This window comes from Anopheles gambiae, chromosome X (assembly GCF_943734735.2).
Source record: "Anopheles gambiae chromosome X, idAnoGambNW_F1_1, whole genome shotgun sequence".
NCBI classification, from domain to species: Eukaryota; Metazoa; Arthropoda; class Insecta; order Diptera; family Culicidae; genus Anopheles; species Anopheles gambiae.
Genome location: NC_064600.1, coordinates 22,023,866 through 22,040,992, shown reverse-complemented (window position 1 = coordinate 22,040,992; position 17,127 = coordinate 22,023,866). Strand labels below are relative to the sequence as shown.

Below are 17,127 nucleotides of genomic sequence, written 5' to 3'. Positions count from 1 at the left end.
TAAATTTGTATTTTTTAAATGTATTTATGGATATATTTTGAGTGTATACTTGTTTGTGTTCTGTTTTACAAGGAGTGATAAATCTTCTTAGACACTCAAACATACCGTCTTCTTCTCCGAATTCTGTTATTATAACAGGAAAATCGTTAATCTGTTTGAATAGTGATTTGGAGTGATACTAAAAGAAAAAAAATAATAGAAAATGAGGTAATAAATGATAAACTCTTTTTTGAAGCAGTTGAATGTCCATATGAGTGACCATTAATTCCATCTGGTCCATCTACTCCAGTGCGTATTGTCGGTATCACAAATGGATTGCGAGTAACAATGTCTATAGAAGGGAATTGCTTGTTTAAATGCACATTCACTCCCATGTATCCTCCACTGGTACCAACTCCGTTAACACTGTTGGAATGATCAATAGGACTTCGTGGTGTAACAAACTTTATGGTTCCAACTTTTCCTTGAACATTTGATTGTTTATTGCTATTAATTGATGAATCCGACACATCGTTCAGATCCTCTGTAGATCCATATTGTTGTTCTTCGTCATCTGGAGGAAAAGATACCTTTAATTTCCCTTGCTTGTAACTGTCTTTAGTAACTTCATTATTACTGAATTTCGTTGTATACATTTTGCGATTGCGACCAGGAATTTCTGAAATGAAGGGCAGAGGTATTATCATGAAAAAAATCAGAATTATAGTTTTATTACCGTAGAGTCGAATGCTACTATCTACTTCTCCAAGAGAATTTTTAGCAATGCACCGATAAGAGCCCACATCTTCCTTTTGAAACGAGCGCACTGTCAATGACATTTTAGCTTCATATAATGATCTAGTAACATCTTGCACTTGATATTTAGGCGAGGACACGAGCATTTCACCTATAAAGTAAAAAAACAGTTTGTTGTTTTATTGTTAAGCAGGAATTATATATCATAATAATTGTAACGTAATAATTAAACTAAAATTAAAGGCAACAAAAATTCTTCACATACCAGTATCTTTAACCCAATAGTTTATTGACTTAGGCGATGCTTCTATTTGACATTCTATCGTCACGTCTGTTCCTAGTGGAGCTCCAACAAGTTGGTTAGGTACTTGTATTACAGGATGAACTAAAATGGCATAAAAATATTCACCGTAAGAATTAATAAATTGCCTTGAAATATGTACCAATAGATCGTATCATGCGCCCAGACATGTTAAGATAATTTCACGGCGTGAAGCGTGGAAAATTATAAAAAATCAATATGGTTGAAACATTTCACGCCTGAACGTTTTCACCCGACATATACTACATCTTGTATGGTGCGTGGACATTCGACGAAATAGCAAAATTATCATTCGCTCACATATGCTGTGACAACCCCGCTAAACATTGCGAGGGTTTCGAACAGTATCTTTTACCCGATTTTGATTTAAATTTTTGTGAATCTTCATTATATTACAACAAAATAAGCTTTCTTCACCGTTTTTAGGCTAACTGATAACTAATTGGATTTTTTTAATTAAAAATTAAGACTGTGAAATAAAGAAGTCTGATTTTACTGAAGGTTTTATTACAACTAACTAATCCGTTATGCGTTCGTAGACTACTGTGATCTACATATACGTTTGACAATTACACGATTGCTAGATAACAACACCCCCTCTCAATCGCTGACTCCAATCTTACTTCTGAGATATTCAAATAGGTTTGCATCCAAAGCTTTCGTTAATATATCCGCTTGCTGTTCACTAGTACTTATCGGTTCAATCTTAACATTACCAGCAACAACATGGTCTTTAGGGAAATGATGTTGTATCCAAGTGCTTTATTCTTTTGGATTCAGCATTCTTAGCCTGACCAATACAGCCACGTTTATTTTCGTATATAATAAAAACTAGATCCGATGGTGTTTTGGATTGCAAATCTTCCAAAATAACAGCCAACCAGAATCCTTTGGAAACAGCAACACTTAGCGCTACGTATTCAAACTCACTTGATGACAAGGAGACTGTCGACTGCTTCCGGCTTGCCCAAGATACTGTTGAACCATATACCTTAAACAAGAAACCAGTTACGGACTTGCGATCTTCTGCATCAGACGCCCAGTCAGCATCGGCATATCCTTCGAGTGGTCTACTTCCTGGATTTTTCTTATTGTGAAGTCCCATAGTAGCGGTTTCTTTAAGGTATCTCATGATACGCTTAAAAGTTTGTCAATGATCTTCTGTTGGTGATTGTTGAAATCGTTCCATGTAAGCTACGGGATAGCACAAATTAGGTCACACACATAATATTTGATACATCAAACTGCCTAGGGACTCTCGATATGGCTGTGCAGTATGATTTCCTTTTCGACTCAACTGAAGTCCTTTCTCTATCGGGGTCTTCGCTGGATTACACTCCAACATTCCCAATTTTTCTAAATTTTGGACGAACATTTGGTGTACGTGCAAGCCACGATGGACGGCAACAGCTAGTACTACCCTCACTGTCGACAGCCTAGCAACGGGTGCAAATGTGTCTTCAAAGTCAATTCCGGGCCGTTGTGGAAACCCTTTGACTACAAGTCGTGCCTTATACCATACCTGTTGTCCGGTTTCATCCTCCTTCAGCCGGAACACCCACTTTGTTTTTAGCGGTTTCACACCGGCTGGACACACTGTCACCTTCCAAACATAGTTGACCTTCATGGAGTTTAGTTCGTCTTGTACTGCTTGGTACCATTTCCTCGCTGTTTTCCGGTTGCAATTATTTCGCCATTGATTTTCATTATCACATTCGTTTGTTGAAATATTACCTCCACACCAGCCTCCGTTAGTTTTTTCACAGACATGAGTTTTTCTCTTACAGTCACACATACAAAACGTTTTCTGGGCTCATCACAACGCCATGGTTGCTCATTCCGTTTATAACGCTGCTTTCTTTCTTTGGCCATGAGAGATTCCCCATTCTTCGCTACATCGATGAAAACTGGCTGTTTCAAGTTTTCCACGGTTGTAAAAAACTTTTTCGAATTTACCATGTGGTCACTAGCTCCTGAATCTAGCAGAAAATGAAGCTGATCAGCGGTTTGTACCCTACGTCCGATTCCATCCTCCATGAACACAACTTGTCTTGATTCACTGGCAACATTGGCTTTCGTTTTCATTCGGCAGTCCTTTTTTATATGCCCTTTCCTTCTACAGTTGTGACATTTTCCGTTGAATTTTTCAAAACTGTTCCTATTTCGATTTTTTTTTCAGCGAATGCAGTGGGCTGCTCCTCAGAATTTTCGATTCTATCCAAGCGCTATCATTCATCACCTAGCAACCGGGTCTTCATTAACTCATACGCTAATTGTGATTCTGGAAGGTTTTCTAATGCCGTCATCTCCGGACTCCGGAAGCGTTAACTCAAAACCAAACAGACGTCACTTTCTTCAAATTTTAAACCGGCCACTCGAAGCTGCCGAACCAGATCCTCAAATTGTTGAAGGTGGGCGCGCGACAATGTCCCTTCCTTCAACTTCAGACGAGCGATCTGGTTCCTTAAGACCATTTGCTTCCCGAGCATTTCTTGGCGAATGTATTCTCTAGTGCTTCCCACATTTCCTTCGTAATGCATTTTTCTCGAATACATCCCAAGTATTTGTCAGAAATGAAGCTCACCAGTAGAGACATTAGTGTCGATTATCAAATTCAAACGGGAAAGTATCAAACAAAACCGCGCTACACGAACTGAAACAAAATCGGTATTATACAAGCTTGTTAGAGACTTCTTTCGTTGACTCGAGACATTGCTGCCAAATCGATCTCAAATGGCTTTGTTACTTGAAACAAACTGCATCGCGGAACGCAGGAAGTATCGTACCAATTTATAATTATTTATACGTGTGGCGTATCATTGCTCTTAAAATATTTTTGGCAATGTCATGCAAAGTAGCGTTTTTGATACGTTTCCCATTTTTGTGTGCATTTTGTTATTTCCATCCTTTTTAAGTAAATAATTACAAATATCCCTTCTGAATGTAATTACATATTTTTAAACCAAACGTATTGCATGTATTTAGTAATTAAACCGTAAAACAAAACGATTTCCGTAGCTTTAACCTGACGGAAAGCTGTTGGTCAAAAAACGGTCTACGTTTGAGCCAGGTAATGCAAATGACCTTCGTTCAGTACGATATATCAAACCAGAGACAAATTGAGTAATCTAACACGGATCATAATAGAAAATGAGTATTTTTGATACTTTTTCTCAAGCGATTGAGTCACATAATCGGCACTATTGCCTTCGCGTCCATTTACTCGAACTTGGCCACTTCACTGACCACTGCACAGTGGGCAACGCCCTATCCGCAAAAGGCGGTTTTCGCCGCGATTTACGACCTAGCGAAAACGTTTTTTTCTCGATTTGTATGGAGCGAAGACACACACCCAAATTATGGTCACAAATTATGGATGGAAAGTTTATGGTTCTGACTTCTGTTTCACTCTCGCTTACAGACGATGATCTTACGTCGCATTCTTACAATCCCACCGGCTCTACGGTTTGTTGAACCATATACCTTAAACAAGAAACCAGTTACGGACTTGCGATCTTCTGCATCAGACGCCCAGTCAGCATCGGCATATCCTTCGAGTGGTCTACTTCCTGGATTTTTCTTATTGTGAAGTCCCATAGTAGCGGTTTCTTTAAGGTATCTCATGATACGCTTAAAAGTTTGTCAATGATCTTCTGTTGGTGATTGTTGAAATCGTTCCATGTAAGCTACGGGATAGCACAAATTAGGTCACACACATAATATTTGATACATCAAACTGCCTAGGGACTCTCGATATGGCTGTGCAGTATGATTTCCTTTTCGACTCAACTGAAGTCCTTTCTCTATCGGGGTCTTCGCTGGATTACACTCCAACATTCCCAATTTTTCTAAATTTTGGACGAACATTTGGTGTACGTGCAAGCCACGATGGACGGCAACAGCTAGTACTACCCTCACTGTCGACAGCCTAGCAACGGGTGCAAATGTGTCTTCAAAGTCAATTCCGGGCCGTTGTGGAAACCCTTTGACTACAAGTCGTGCCTTATACCATACCTGTTGTCCGGTTTCATCCTCCTTCAGCCGGAACACCCACTTTGTTTTTAGCGGTTTCACACCGGCTGGACACACTGTCACCTTCCAAACATAGTTGACCTTCATGGAGTTTAGTTCGTCTTGTACTGCTTGGTACCATTTCCTCGCTGTTTTCCGGTTGCAATTATTTCGCCATTGATTTTCATTATCACATTCGTTTGTTGAAATATTACCTCCACACCAGCCTCCGTTAGTTTTTTCACAGACATGAGTTTTTCTCTTACAGTCACACATACAAAACGTTTTCTGGGCTCATCACAACGCCATGGTTGCTCATTCCGTTTATAACGCTGCTTTCTTTCTTTGGCCATGAGAGATTCCCCATTCTTCGCTACATCGATGAAAACTGGCTGTTTCAAGTTTTCCACGGTTGTAAAAAACTTTTTCGAATTTACCATGTGGTCACTAGCTCCTGAATCTAGCAGAAAATGAAGCTGATCAGCGGTTTGTACCCTACGTCCGATTCCATCCTCCATGAACACAACTTGTCTTGATTCACTGGCAACATTGGCTTTCGTTTTCATTCGGCAGTCCTTTTTTATATGCCCTTTCCTTCTACAGTTGTGACATTTTCCGTTGAATTTTTCAAAACTGTTCCTATTTCGATTTTTTTTTCAGCGAATGCAGTGGGCTGCTCCTCAGAATTTTCGATTCTATCCAAGCGCTATCATTCATCACCTAGCAACCGGGTCTTCATTAACTCATACGCTAATTGTGATTCTGGAAGGTTTTCTAATGCCGTCATCTCCGGACTCCGGAAGCGTTAACTCAAAACCAAACAGACGTCACTTTCTTCAAATTTTAAACCGGCCACTCGAAGCTGCCGAACCAGATCCTCAAATTGTTGAAGGTGGGCGCGCGACAATGTCCCTTCCTTCAACTTCAGACGAGCGATCTGGTTCCTTAAGACCATTTGCTTCCCGAGCATTTCTTGGCGAATGTATTCTCTAGTGCTTCCCACATTTCCTTCGTAATGCATTTTTCTCGAATACATCCCAAGTATTTGTCAGAAATGAAGCTCACCAGTAGAGACATTAGTGTCGATTATCAAATTCAAACGGAAAAGTATCAAACAAAACCGCGCTACACGAACTGAAACAAAATCGGTATTATACAAGCTTGTTAGAGACTTCTTTCGTTGACTCGAGACATTGCTGCCAAATCGATCTCAAATGGCTTTGTTACTTGAAACAAACTGCATCGCGGAACGCAGGAAGTATCGTACCAATTTATAATTATTTATACGTGTGGCGTATCATTGCTCTTAAAATATTTTTGGCAATGTCATGCAAAGTAGCGTTTTTGATACGTTTCCCATTTTTGTGTGCATTTTGTTATTTCCATCCTTTTTAAGTAAATAATTACAAATATCCCTTCTGAATGTAATTACATATTTTTAAACCAAACGTATTGCATGTATTTAGTAATTAAACCGTAAAACAAAACGATTTCCGTAGCTTTAACCTGACGGAAAGCTGTTGGTCAAAAAACGGTCTACGTTTGAGCCAGGTAATGCAAATGACCTTCGTTCAGTACGATATATCAAACCAGAGACAAATTGAGTAATCTAACACGGATCATAATAGAAAATGAGTATTTTTGATACTTTTTCTCAAGCGATTGAGTCACATAATCGGCACTATTGCCTTCGCGTCCATTTACTCGAACTTGGCCACTTCACTGACCACTGCACAGTGGGCAACGCCCTATCCGCAAAAGGCGGTTTTCGCCGCGATTTACGACCTAGCGAAAACGTTTTTTTCTCGATTTGTATGGAGCGAAGACACACACCCAAATTATGGTCACAAATTATGGATGGAAAGTTTATGGTTCTGACTTCTGTTTCACTCTCGCTTACAGACGATGATCTTACGTCGCATTCTTACAATCCCACCGGCTCTACGGTTTGGTTGTTGCTGCTCTTTCTCGCACGTGAGGGAGTTTTCTTTCTCCTTGTTTTTCCCGTGTGTGGAATTGGCTGCGAACGATCAGTATCCTCATGATCCGTTAGTTAGTTAAAGGTGAATTGCTAGAAGCAATAGCTCTGGCACACCAAATGCTGTACCAATTCGTGCCCGTTTATTTGCCACATTGTACGGAAAACGTTTTGTGACTAGCACCGCAACACAATCTAGTAACACAGCCCGGCCTTTGATCATGAATAATACAAAAATAACCTTAGGCACATGTATGATGTTGTGTGTAGATTTCCGCATATTGTATGCCCTTTAAACCAAACGGCAGAATGCTTTTAATCGTCTCTCTGCTGCTCTATTCAACATGCGTATCGACTCATTTGACGCAGTCGATCATCACAATGAGACCGGTTCCTACGAGGTCATACGAGATCAATTCCCATCTGGACCATTCCCCGGATAGCAAGAACTGACTATCCGATAGCGTGATTTTAGTAAGGTTAAGATGCCGTTTTTGCTCGGCCCACAGCATTGTTCGTTACGTCAAAGAAGAAGAAGAAAATTTATACGGGAGGCAATTGGCTTGGTACGCAGATGGCAGGGAGCTGTGGGGTCTTATCGGTCACGGGCTGTAATCGACTACGTGGTTCCAAGGAGCGCTGATATGTGGTCAGCGGGGCGCCAGGTAGTTTGAAAGTAACATTCCGACTCGTGGGAGCAGCGATTTGGAATGGAATCGCACCTCCCAAATGATCCGGATGGTTCCGATCCGGTAGGTCGACCCGCAACCAGTGGCGTATTAGCACGAGTGGAGGCCTTAAGCGGACACACGAAATTTGACCATTCGGATATGTCGAGCGAGAAGTTGTGTGAGGAATTCTAAACCAGAGAAGGATTGCGAAGCACTTTTACTTCCGTGTGGGGGGATGGGTTCCTCTCCTCGGGGCCCCACGCAGCCGCTTAGTTGGCGTACTGGTTGAACCGCACCTTACTATTGTTTGCCTTAAGCACGGCAAATACAGTTTACATTCAACATTTAGTTTACATTTACATCCTAAAGCATACTAGCCATATTGAAAAGCAACACGAATGCAAAGGAAAGAAGGGGGAATGGAGTGAGGAAAAGGGGGGTAAACAAGAGCGGTAGGAGGAGCGGGTAGGGTGATAATCGAAAAGGTGAGATGAAAAGATGAAGGCGTGGGTTGCGTGCAGCAGCGCGCATTGTTCTGGCGCATTGTTACTAATTGGTTTTCCGGGACAGCGGAATAGCCAGTCCTGGGCCACTTGGACCATACGGGGCTTAAACCTAGGACGGGTATATTGTTATGTTGTGTTCGGGTAGCACGATAACGGGTGGCTCGAAACCAGCTAAGCCATCCATAGAATGCGGGGACATGTGGAGCAGCTTGGCGCGTGGCTCCGACTGCACCACCGGCATTTAAGGCTCCCGAGGGGCCGGTCGCCACAGCCAATCCCCGACCACAGCCGCGGCGCTATCGACAATGCATGCAGCATAAACGTCCCTTACGCATGCTGCGTCAATGGCGAGTACAGTGACGGGCTAGAACACAACTCTCTATGCCACCCTCCAGATAGCGATATGGCCGCGCAGCACCATCCGCAACGATGATGCGTTTCCAAAAAAAAGCGAGAGAAGATGCAAGCTAAGCAACGCGAGCGAGAGAAGCGTGCGCCACCTAAGCCGAGGCGGGCCCTGCTCGCTTACAGCATTGAGCGAGAGGCAGGGGTGACGTGCCTTTTTCTCTTCCGGAGAGGAGCCTCCGTTAATTAGGAAGAAGACGGTACAATATGGTTGTTAAATCCTTACCTGTATTCCCGATTGTGAGGGAAGGAAGGAGAGGAGAGGGGGGGGGGATGGGAGGAATTGTGCATTGTTGAATAAAAACAATAAAAAAATGAAGAGAAAAATGTGTTCAAAGACATCATCCCTCATTTGAATATTTGACAATGTTAAGCATTGGTTGGCTTCACATGATATGTTGTGTGTGCTAGTGCATTGATGATCGTCCATTGATTAATTATTATTTTTTTTACAAGTGCAACTAACTGCATTAAGAAACAATATAAAACCCGTACGCAGCATGCAATCAATCGATCCGATAAATAGCTCCAACGGTAAATCTATTCATACATCCACGCGACAACTAGCACACTGATCAAATCCAGATTCGAACGACGGCTCTAGCCAACGCGCAATGCATCAAGCAGCCAAAAAAAAACGGGAAGGAAAAAAACAATAACCAAGTCAAGCACACAAGGCAAGGACAAGCATTCGCCAATAACTGCTGGGAGAGAAAGGTGGGAATGAAGGAGGTGGGGAAGCAACGTCAATCAAAACGAATATGATCTGGGTGAACGGAAGAAAGAAGAATCCGGCAGACAAGCGATATCACTCCCGCTACCATGTGAGAATAGCAAGATGGGGATCACACGGTACCCATAGAGAAAGAGTGAGGAGGAGAGAGGGTATCGACTTTTTGAACCACTTTTTTTATGGCCATTGTCTTAGACAAAAACCACAAGCGAAATACTCTAGAAAATCCGCTATAATTGTGGCGTTTTTCGTTTTAAAAAATTTCGCTTCGTCGTATATTGACATTAATGCGACGAGCACCCGACGTCGGGTGAACGTTCACACGACGTACACACGACGTCAAAAATATTTGAAATTGTCGGTTGGGCGGCCATACAAACGCCGGGATGAAAATCAATTCCTCGTGCTATAGCAATTTTTCTTCATTCAATACAATTGCTCTTACTATACAGGGTAGTTCTATACTAAAATCTTCAAGACAGCGAATAAAACTTAATAATTAGCGCCCTCAATATTGCATTATTGCGTATCAGTTAACAGCATCAATAATAATTGTTAGGAATTAAAACGAAGGCGGAAGAAGTTTCTGACTGAAAACAAATTTTTAAATTATTACGCGCCAAAAAAGTTTTTTTTTAATGTTTTTTTTTTATTTATTTTTTTTTTATTAGTTGCTCGGCCACGTTGGGTTACTGCAATAGTGCTTACTGACTATAGTATACAATTATTCGCGAAAGAGTTGGAAGGAGTTTATGGTACGGAAAAGGAGCGAAGATGGGATCGGTAGACAGGATAGGATAGGTTGAAATCGAACAGATCTGAAGTACTATTAAAAGACAACATAGCTCTTACATAAGGCTCATTGCGAGCAAAACGTTTACGACATATAGGTAACTGGAGACGAAAATTTTAACGACCAATTGTAGGAAAAATGTTGATCTTTCCTATACAGGGTTTCCCATGATTTATTGGTCAGTTCCTATGATTTTTTGGTGCGTTCCCACGATTTTTTGGTCGTATCTCATAGACTTTTGGTTCGATCCCATAATTTATTGGTATTTTCCGATGGGATATCAATACAATTATACCAAAAAGTTCTGGGAAACGACCAAAAATCGTGGGAACGCATCAACAAAATATGGGAACCCATCAAAAACTTAATGGGAACCAACCAATAAATCGTGGGAAACTCTGTAATATACGACTCACGAGTGAAATCGAGTCGAATCATAAAAAAAAATCACTCTCCAAAATAAAAATATTTAAAAATTCAGCAGTGATGTTTGGTATTCAATCATTTATGAACTTTAAAAACAAGTGTTTGCAAAATATTCAGGCATAACATCAAAGTATGACAAAAAACCTTTCCAACGACCATTAATCATCAAAATCTCAGCATCATATACTAAAAAATGATGGTTTATGTTTGGTCGAAAATTAGCTCAAATTTTGAAAAAAAAACAAAAAGTTTACACTTTGACGGTCTATATCTCTCAGTAAGTTTAAGATAAAAACGTGAAATATTTTGGTTTCAACTAAGTTTCAGTATCTATTTTAAGAAAATGATTATGGTGTTAACCTGCGATGAAGTTGGTTTTTCGATTTTTATACAGGCGTTTGCCCAATATGCACCGATGGAACGTCCTTCACCACTGCGTCCCATACTTCGACGATTTCAAAAACACTTCGTTCCGAAACTTCCAGATGTCGTAGCCTGTCCCGCTGCGCAAAGCGATCGAAAACTTCTCAAACTCAAACTGCAACCATAGCTGGTATCGCGAAAGAATTGGTTTAAAATTAACAGTCGTTAAAAATTAACCAGAGTCGTTAAAAATTGCTAGAATTTGGCATCGCGAACGCATTGAGTTCATTTGTTAATTTTAACGACTGGTCCTATGCTGTCGTTAAACAAACGACTGTGAAGAGCGTATGCGATACAAATTAACAGTCGTTTAATTATACTGCTCGAATTTTTTACCCGTGTTTGCCTATATGCGATATCGAGCAGTCGTTAACTGTTTTGACGGTCGTTTATTTTAACAGGAATGAACAACAAATGAACTCGGTTAAACCAAAATGAACTTTAAACGACTGTTAAAATGTGTTCATTTATTCGCGATGCCGGCTCATGTTTCACAGCCCATAGCTGGTATCGCGAAAGAATTGGTTTAAAATTAACAGTCGTTAAAAATTAACCAGAATCGTTAAAAATTGCTAGAATTTGGCATCGCGAACGCACTGAGTTCATTTGGTTATTTTAACGACTGTTCCTATGCCGTCGTTAAACAAACGACTGTCAAGAGCGTATGCGATACAAATTAACAGTCGTTTAATTATACTGCTCGAATTTTTTACCCGTGTTTGCCTATATGCGATATCGAGCAGTCGTTAACTGTTTTGACGGTCGTTTATTTTAACAGGAATGAACAACAAATGAACTCGGTTAAACCAAAATGAACTTTAAACGACTGTTAAAAAGAGTTCATTTATTCGCGATGCCGGCTCAAGCCTGTGAAATAATTCGCATTCAAAATTGTTGCAAATTTATAAATGAAATATTTCGAAATTTTCGGTGCTGAAAATTTTGGATTGAAACATTTCTTCGATCGGAATCCAAGAGTTTTCCTTGACATTTCTGCTCGCTTTTTCGATCGCTTTTGGCGGAAAGCGATCGAAAATCCGACCCGCTGCGCAAAGCGATCGAAAACTTATCAAACTCAAACTACAAACATATTTCACAGCCCATAGCTGGTATCGCGAAAGAATTGGTTTAAAATTAACAGTCGTTAAAAATTAACCAGAGTCGTTAAAAATTGCTAGAATTTGGCATCGCGAACGCATTGAGTTCATTTGTTAATTTTAACGACTGGTCCTATGCCGCCGTTAAACAAACGACTGTCAAGAGCGTATGCGATATAAATTAACAGTCGTTTAATTATACTGCTCGAATTGTTTCCCCTTGTTTGCCTATATGCGATATCGAGCAGTCGTTAACTGTTTTGACGGTCGTTTATTTTAACAGGAATGAACAACAAATGAACTCGGTTAAACCAAAATGAACTTTAAACGACTGTTAAAAAGAGTTCATTTATTCGCGATGCCGGCTCATGGCTGTGAAATATTTCGCATTCAAAACCCGTCAAACATTGCGAGGGTTGCGAGTTCAACAATATGTATTTTGTATTCATAAATTATATTTTTTGCCGTGTTATTCGTCGAAAAGAAAACCATATCCAGTTTAGTTGATTTTTGCAAAATAAAATGACAAAATTTAGGTGTTTCGTATGCTACAACTTACACTCCCATTAAACATTGCGAGGGTTGCGTGTGGTATCATCTGCTCGAGATCTTATAGTATATGAAATAATCTTTGATTTTTGCTCATAAATTCTATATTTTTTGGTGGTATTCATCGAAAAGATCACAAGTTCTAATTGTGGATATTTGCAAAATAAAATGTCAAAATTCAGGTGTTTAGTATGCTACAAATCGCACTGTTATACCTGCTCTCGGGGTGCTATAATTATAACTGATAAAACTAGGGGTGAAAAAACAACCTAGGCTCGCACGCACTTTCATGCGAGGGCTCTGGGGCGGTGAACTTGTATGGCATGCGAGCCTTCGTGCGCCCTTGCAAATCGCTTTATTGAAATTTTATTTTGCAAAAATCCACAAAATTAGAACTAGTGATCTATTCGATGAATATCACCGAAAAAATATAATTTATGAGCAAAACTCAAAGATTATTTCATATACTATAAGATCTCGAGCAGATGATACCACTCGCAACCCTCGCAATGTTTGACATTTTATTTTGCAAATATCCACAAAATTAGAACTAGTGATCTTTTCGATGAATATCACCGAAAAAAATATAATTTATGAGCAAAAATCAAAGATTATTGCATATACTATAAGATCTCGAGCAGATGATACCACACGCAACCCTCGCAATGTTTAACGGGACGTCTGTTCTTACTGAAGGTTTTATTACAACTACCTAATCTGTTATGCGTTCATAGACTACTGTGATCTACATATACGTTTGACAATTACACGATTGCTTGGTTACAAAAACATTACGAATAATCAAATTTTTAGAAACCTACAAAGTAGTTTAACAAAAGCTAAAATTATTGTTTACTAAGAGCTTAAATTATAAATGCATTAACTATGGGCGAAAAAACCTGCTTACCCTCACAAGCTGCTTACTTGCGAGGGCACTGGAGCTATGAAGTTGAATAGAGTCCCGCTGTGCAATGCGACGGAACAAATCATGGCGTTCGGAGAATTTTATCATGCCTTCTTTTTCCCTCCAACGGCAAATTTGTCAAGAAGCTCGTCGAGCTACCCGTCCCTGGCTCCACCTCACACCCCTCACCTGTGCACGATGTCGAAGGTTTGGATGTGTTGGTGCGTCAGACGGCCAATCGCTGTCAGCCGTCGTCCGTGCTTTTTCCCTCCGCTATCTCTTTCTCGCATGTGGTCACTGCTCGCGAGCTGTTGTGGCGCCTAAAAATGCCGTTAACAAACATTGCGGCGATGAAGTTGCATTTTCACAAATCAAACCAAAACATCGCAATGAGTTCAAACGCTGCAATGTAAAATTGACTAAGGAATCGCTAGCTCACGCTGGAGGGTTTGCTGTGCAACGCGCTGAACTCTAATTCGCATTAACACGTTCATCCCAGCGATGATTTTCATCAACATTCCGTTCTGCCGGCATCTAGAACGCAAGCTGATTGTGAAACCAGCATCCTGGAAAGATCACTGGTAGTCCCTGGGGCCTGTCATCGAACTGAACGTGCTAAGCATGAAGTATAAGTTTGTTACACTAAGCTTTTTGGTTCTCCAGCCATGGTGCCCCAACGACCATCTTTCCGGCGGCTCTTGTCGCTAATACTCTGTCCACTTGTAAACATACGGCATACTACAGACTAGATCTTCGGCGACCGCCTAGTCCGCCTACCGTTAGATCCGCCGCTGGTTCATGACGGTGTTTTTTATTGTGGAGGTGCATCCTTCCCCCTGCCTGCAGCGTATGCATCGAGCAGGAGACAGTGTGGCAGTATGCAAGTTGCACGCTGGATAGGAGCGGGTCCGCAGCACCGCCATCATTCCGCACATCTGCATGTTCGTCGTGGGTTCTAACCGCGTATGAACCGTCCGCCGTAGCAAGAATTGACTATCCGGCTACGTAGTACTCAAGTCCTTAGAAGGCCGGCATGCCCGCGTTGGCTATTACGCCAATAATAATAATAATTGTATTGTATTGTATTGTATTTCTTAGTTGCGAGTCCGCCTTAAAATGGTTACACAAGCTTTAGTAATAATAATAATAATAATAATAGGTAAAGACTAAATGTTATCCAAATCGTATTCGCTCTCTTAATTGTCATGTCGTTTCATAAAAATCAAAATGTCCTGCAAGTGCATTAAATTCGCGCATCATTACCGTAATGGGTTCATTAGATCCGTACTGCGTATTTCTAAAATTAGTTCTTAATAATTGTCGTTAGTTTTAAAATTAGTTCTTAATAATAATAATAATACAAAGAGCTTAGCATAGCAGTTCACACCCGGGGAAGAGTTTGTCTTGACTTTGTTGCTGCCGGGCTACCGCTGTGACGCGACAAATGCACGGAATGCACTCGACCAAAACATGAACCTACCGATCCGAACCCACTCCAAGGCATTGCCGCCCGCTAGCTGAATTGGAAAGAAATGTGCTACATATCACACGCACGTTTGCTTAGATCGTGTGTCTTTTTAATACCCCCAACAGCAGAGCCGATCGCAAAGATGCCAATGCCAATGGTTGTGTTGTCTCTCAGGTAGCGAGATCGCAAATGCATGTACTTTGTAGCCGCAGCGGATGAAAATGTACCCATCAGAATCAAATAGTTTTGGGATTTCCAAACGCACACACACACACAAACACGCGCGCAAACTCACACACAAACACGCACGCGCAAACTCACACACACACACACACACACACACACACACACACACACACACACACACACACACACACACACACACACACACACACACACACACACACACACACACACACACACACACACACACACACACACACGGAAGCTGTTGGAAGCTGTCAGGAGTTGTTTACAAGGACGAACGTCAAAATACGAGCTCCTATATAATAGCGGAAAATCGTGTGAAAGCGTCAATAAGTTGTGCGGAATAGTGCGGAACGTGCTTAGTAAGCCTAGGGCGCTTGCCCGTGAAGTGGAGATTGCCAGCTAGGTATAGAGAAGTGCAAGAGAACAGCATCGTACGGATTCGGCGCCGGCGACCCCGGCTGGGGCGGTCTCAAGCCGGTGACAGTTCAGGACGGCGACAGCCCAATCACCAATCATTAACAATTGCCAAGCAGAAAATTTGAATTGGCCGTTGGTGGTGTAAGATCGGAGAATTATCTTGATACGTTCCTCGTATCACGGCCTAGAAGTTAAATCTGGTGGATGAGGAAAATTGGCACGTTCACCAAAAATACTCCCACTATCCCCCATCACACCCCCCCCCCCCGTAATTCCCTTTACTCGGTGTGCCTTAACACGGTCTTAACAGGGGCGGTAAAGACCTTCCTCGATCTCGGTGAGGCAAACACAGATAGTACTTGAGAAAAAAAAAAGAAAAACCCAAAACAAAGCTGGAAGGGTAAGAATAATGCCGTCGGCACTCCGCTCCGGGGGTTTACCGGCTCACCGGCTGTCCAGTTCGTTGGAATTAAAACAAAAAAAGAGTGCCACGGGAACCAACCTCCCTTCATCACCCGAGGTGTTGATATTGCGGCAGAATCTGGAAGAGACCAGGAAGAAAAATGAGTCTCTTCAGGAACAGCTAACTCAGTTGAGATGGCTCATGGAGGAGAAGCTCCGCGAGCAGCGAGAAGATGCACAGCGTAGAGAGGAAGAAGCGCGTCGCAGGGAAGAGGCCGCAAAAGCCGACAATGAGAAGCTGCGGGTGGAACAGCAGGAGACTTGCACTACATTAATTGCAATATCGGCACAGTTGAGAGACCTGCAACAGAAGAACCAGATGAAAAGGCAGCAGCAACATCAGCCTCCCCAGCAACAAGGGCCATCGACGTCAGCCGTCTCATTGCGGAACGTAGAGGTGCAGGCTCAACCAGAGGAAGACATTGACCACAGCTCGTTTGTTGAGGTAGTGCGCCGCAAGCCCCGCGGGATAAACAGCGGCAAGTCCTCTAGTCAGCAACGTGAGCAGCAGCAGAGATCGCTTCAGCAGCAGCAACAGCAGCAGCAACAGCAGCAGCAACAGCAGCAAGAACAGCAGCAGCAACAGCAACAGCAGCGGAAGATACGTCGGCCAAAGGCAGACCTCATAGAAGTTGTTCCCCAGGAGGGCCTTACATGGGATAGTGTGTACCGCAAGGTACGCGACACAGTGCGAGATGACCCAGCACACAAGAATCTCGAAGAACATATTGGGATGGGTAAGCGCACGCGAGCGGCCCTCCTTCGTATAGAGCTCAGCCGGTCGGCAGACTCCACTCTAGTGCTACAGGAAGTGCAGGAAATAATCGGAGGGTCTGGATTTGCTCGTGTCGTAACGGAGATGACGGAACTACTGGTTACCCACATTGACCCACTTGCCGAGGAGGAGGAATTAAAAGCAGCTCTCAATGAAGAGCTTCAGGTTAACGCTGGCGTGACAGCTGTAAGCATGTGGCAACTCTTTGATGGAACGAAGCGGGCAAGACTTCGTTTGCCGAC

The 17,127-nt window shown here is 42.0% G+C and overlaps 1 protein-coding gene across 9 annotated transcripts in view; it reads right to left on the bottom strand.

The window, feature by feature from the left end:
- LOC4576145 (lachesin) overlaps positions 1-17,127 on the bottom strand; it is a 233,599-nt gene continuing 216,472 nt past the window's right edge. For 8 of the 9 annotated variants that reach the window (XM_061641127.1, XM_061641083.1, XM_061641094.1 and 5 more), the window contains 3 exons: positions 1,001-1,120; positions 716-886; positions 1-658 (listed from right to left, as the gene is read on the bottom strand). In XM_061641127.1, the coding sequence (XP_061497111.1) occupies positions 147-658; positions 716-886; positions 1,001-1,120 (803 nt within the window). In that variant the 3' untranslated portion in view covers positions 1-146. The remainder of the gene's footprint in view (positions 659-715; positions 887-1,000; positions 1,121-17,127) is intronic. The other variant, XM_061641121.1, reaches the window with a different exon arrangement.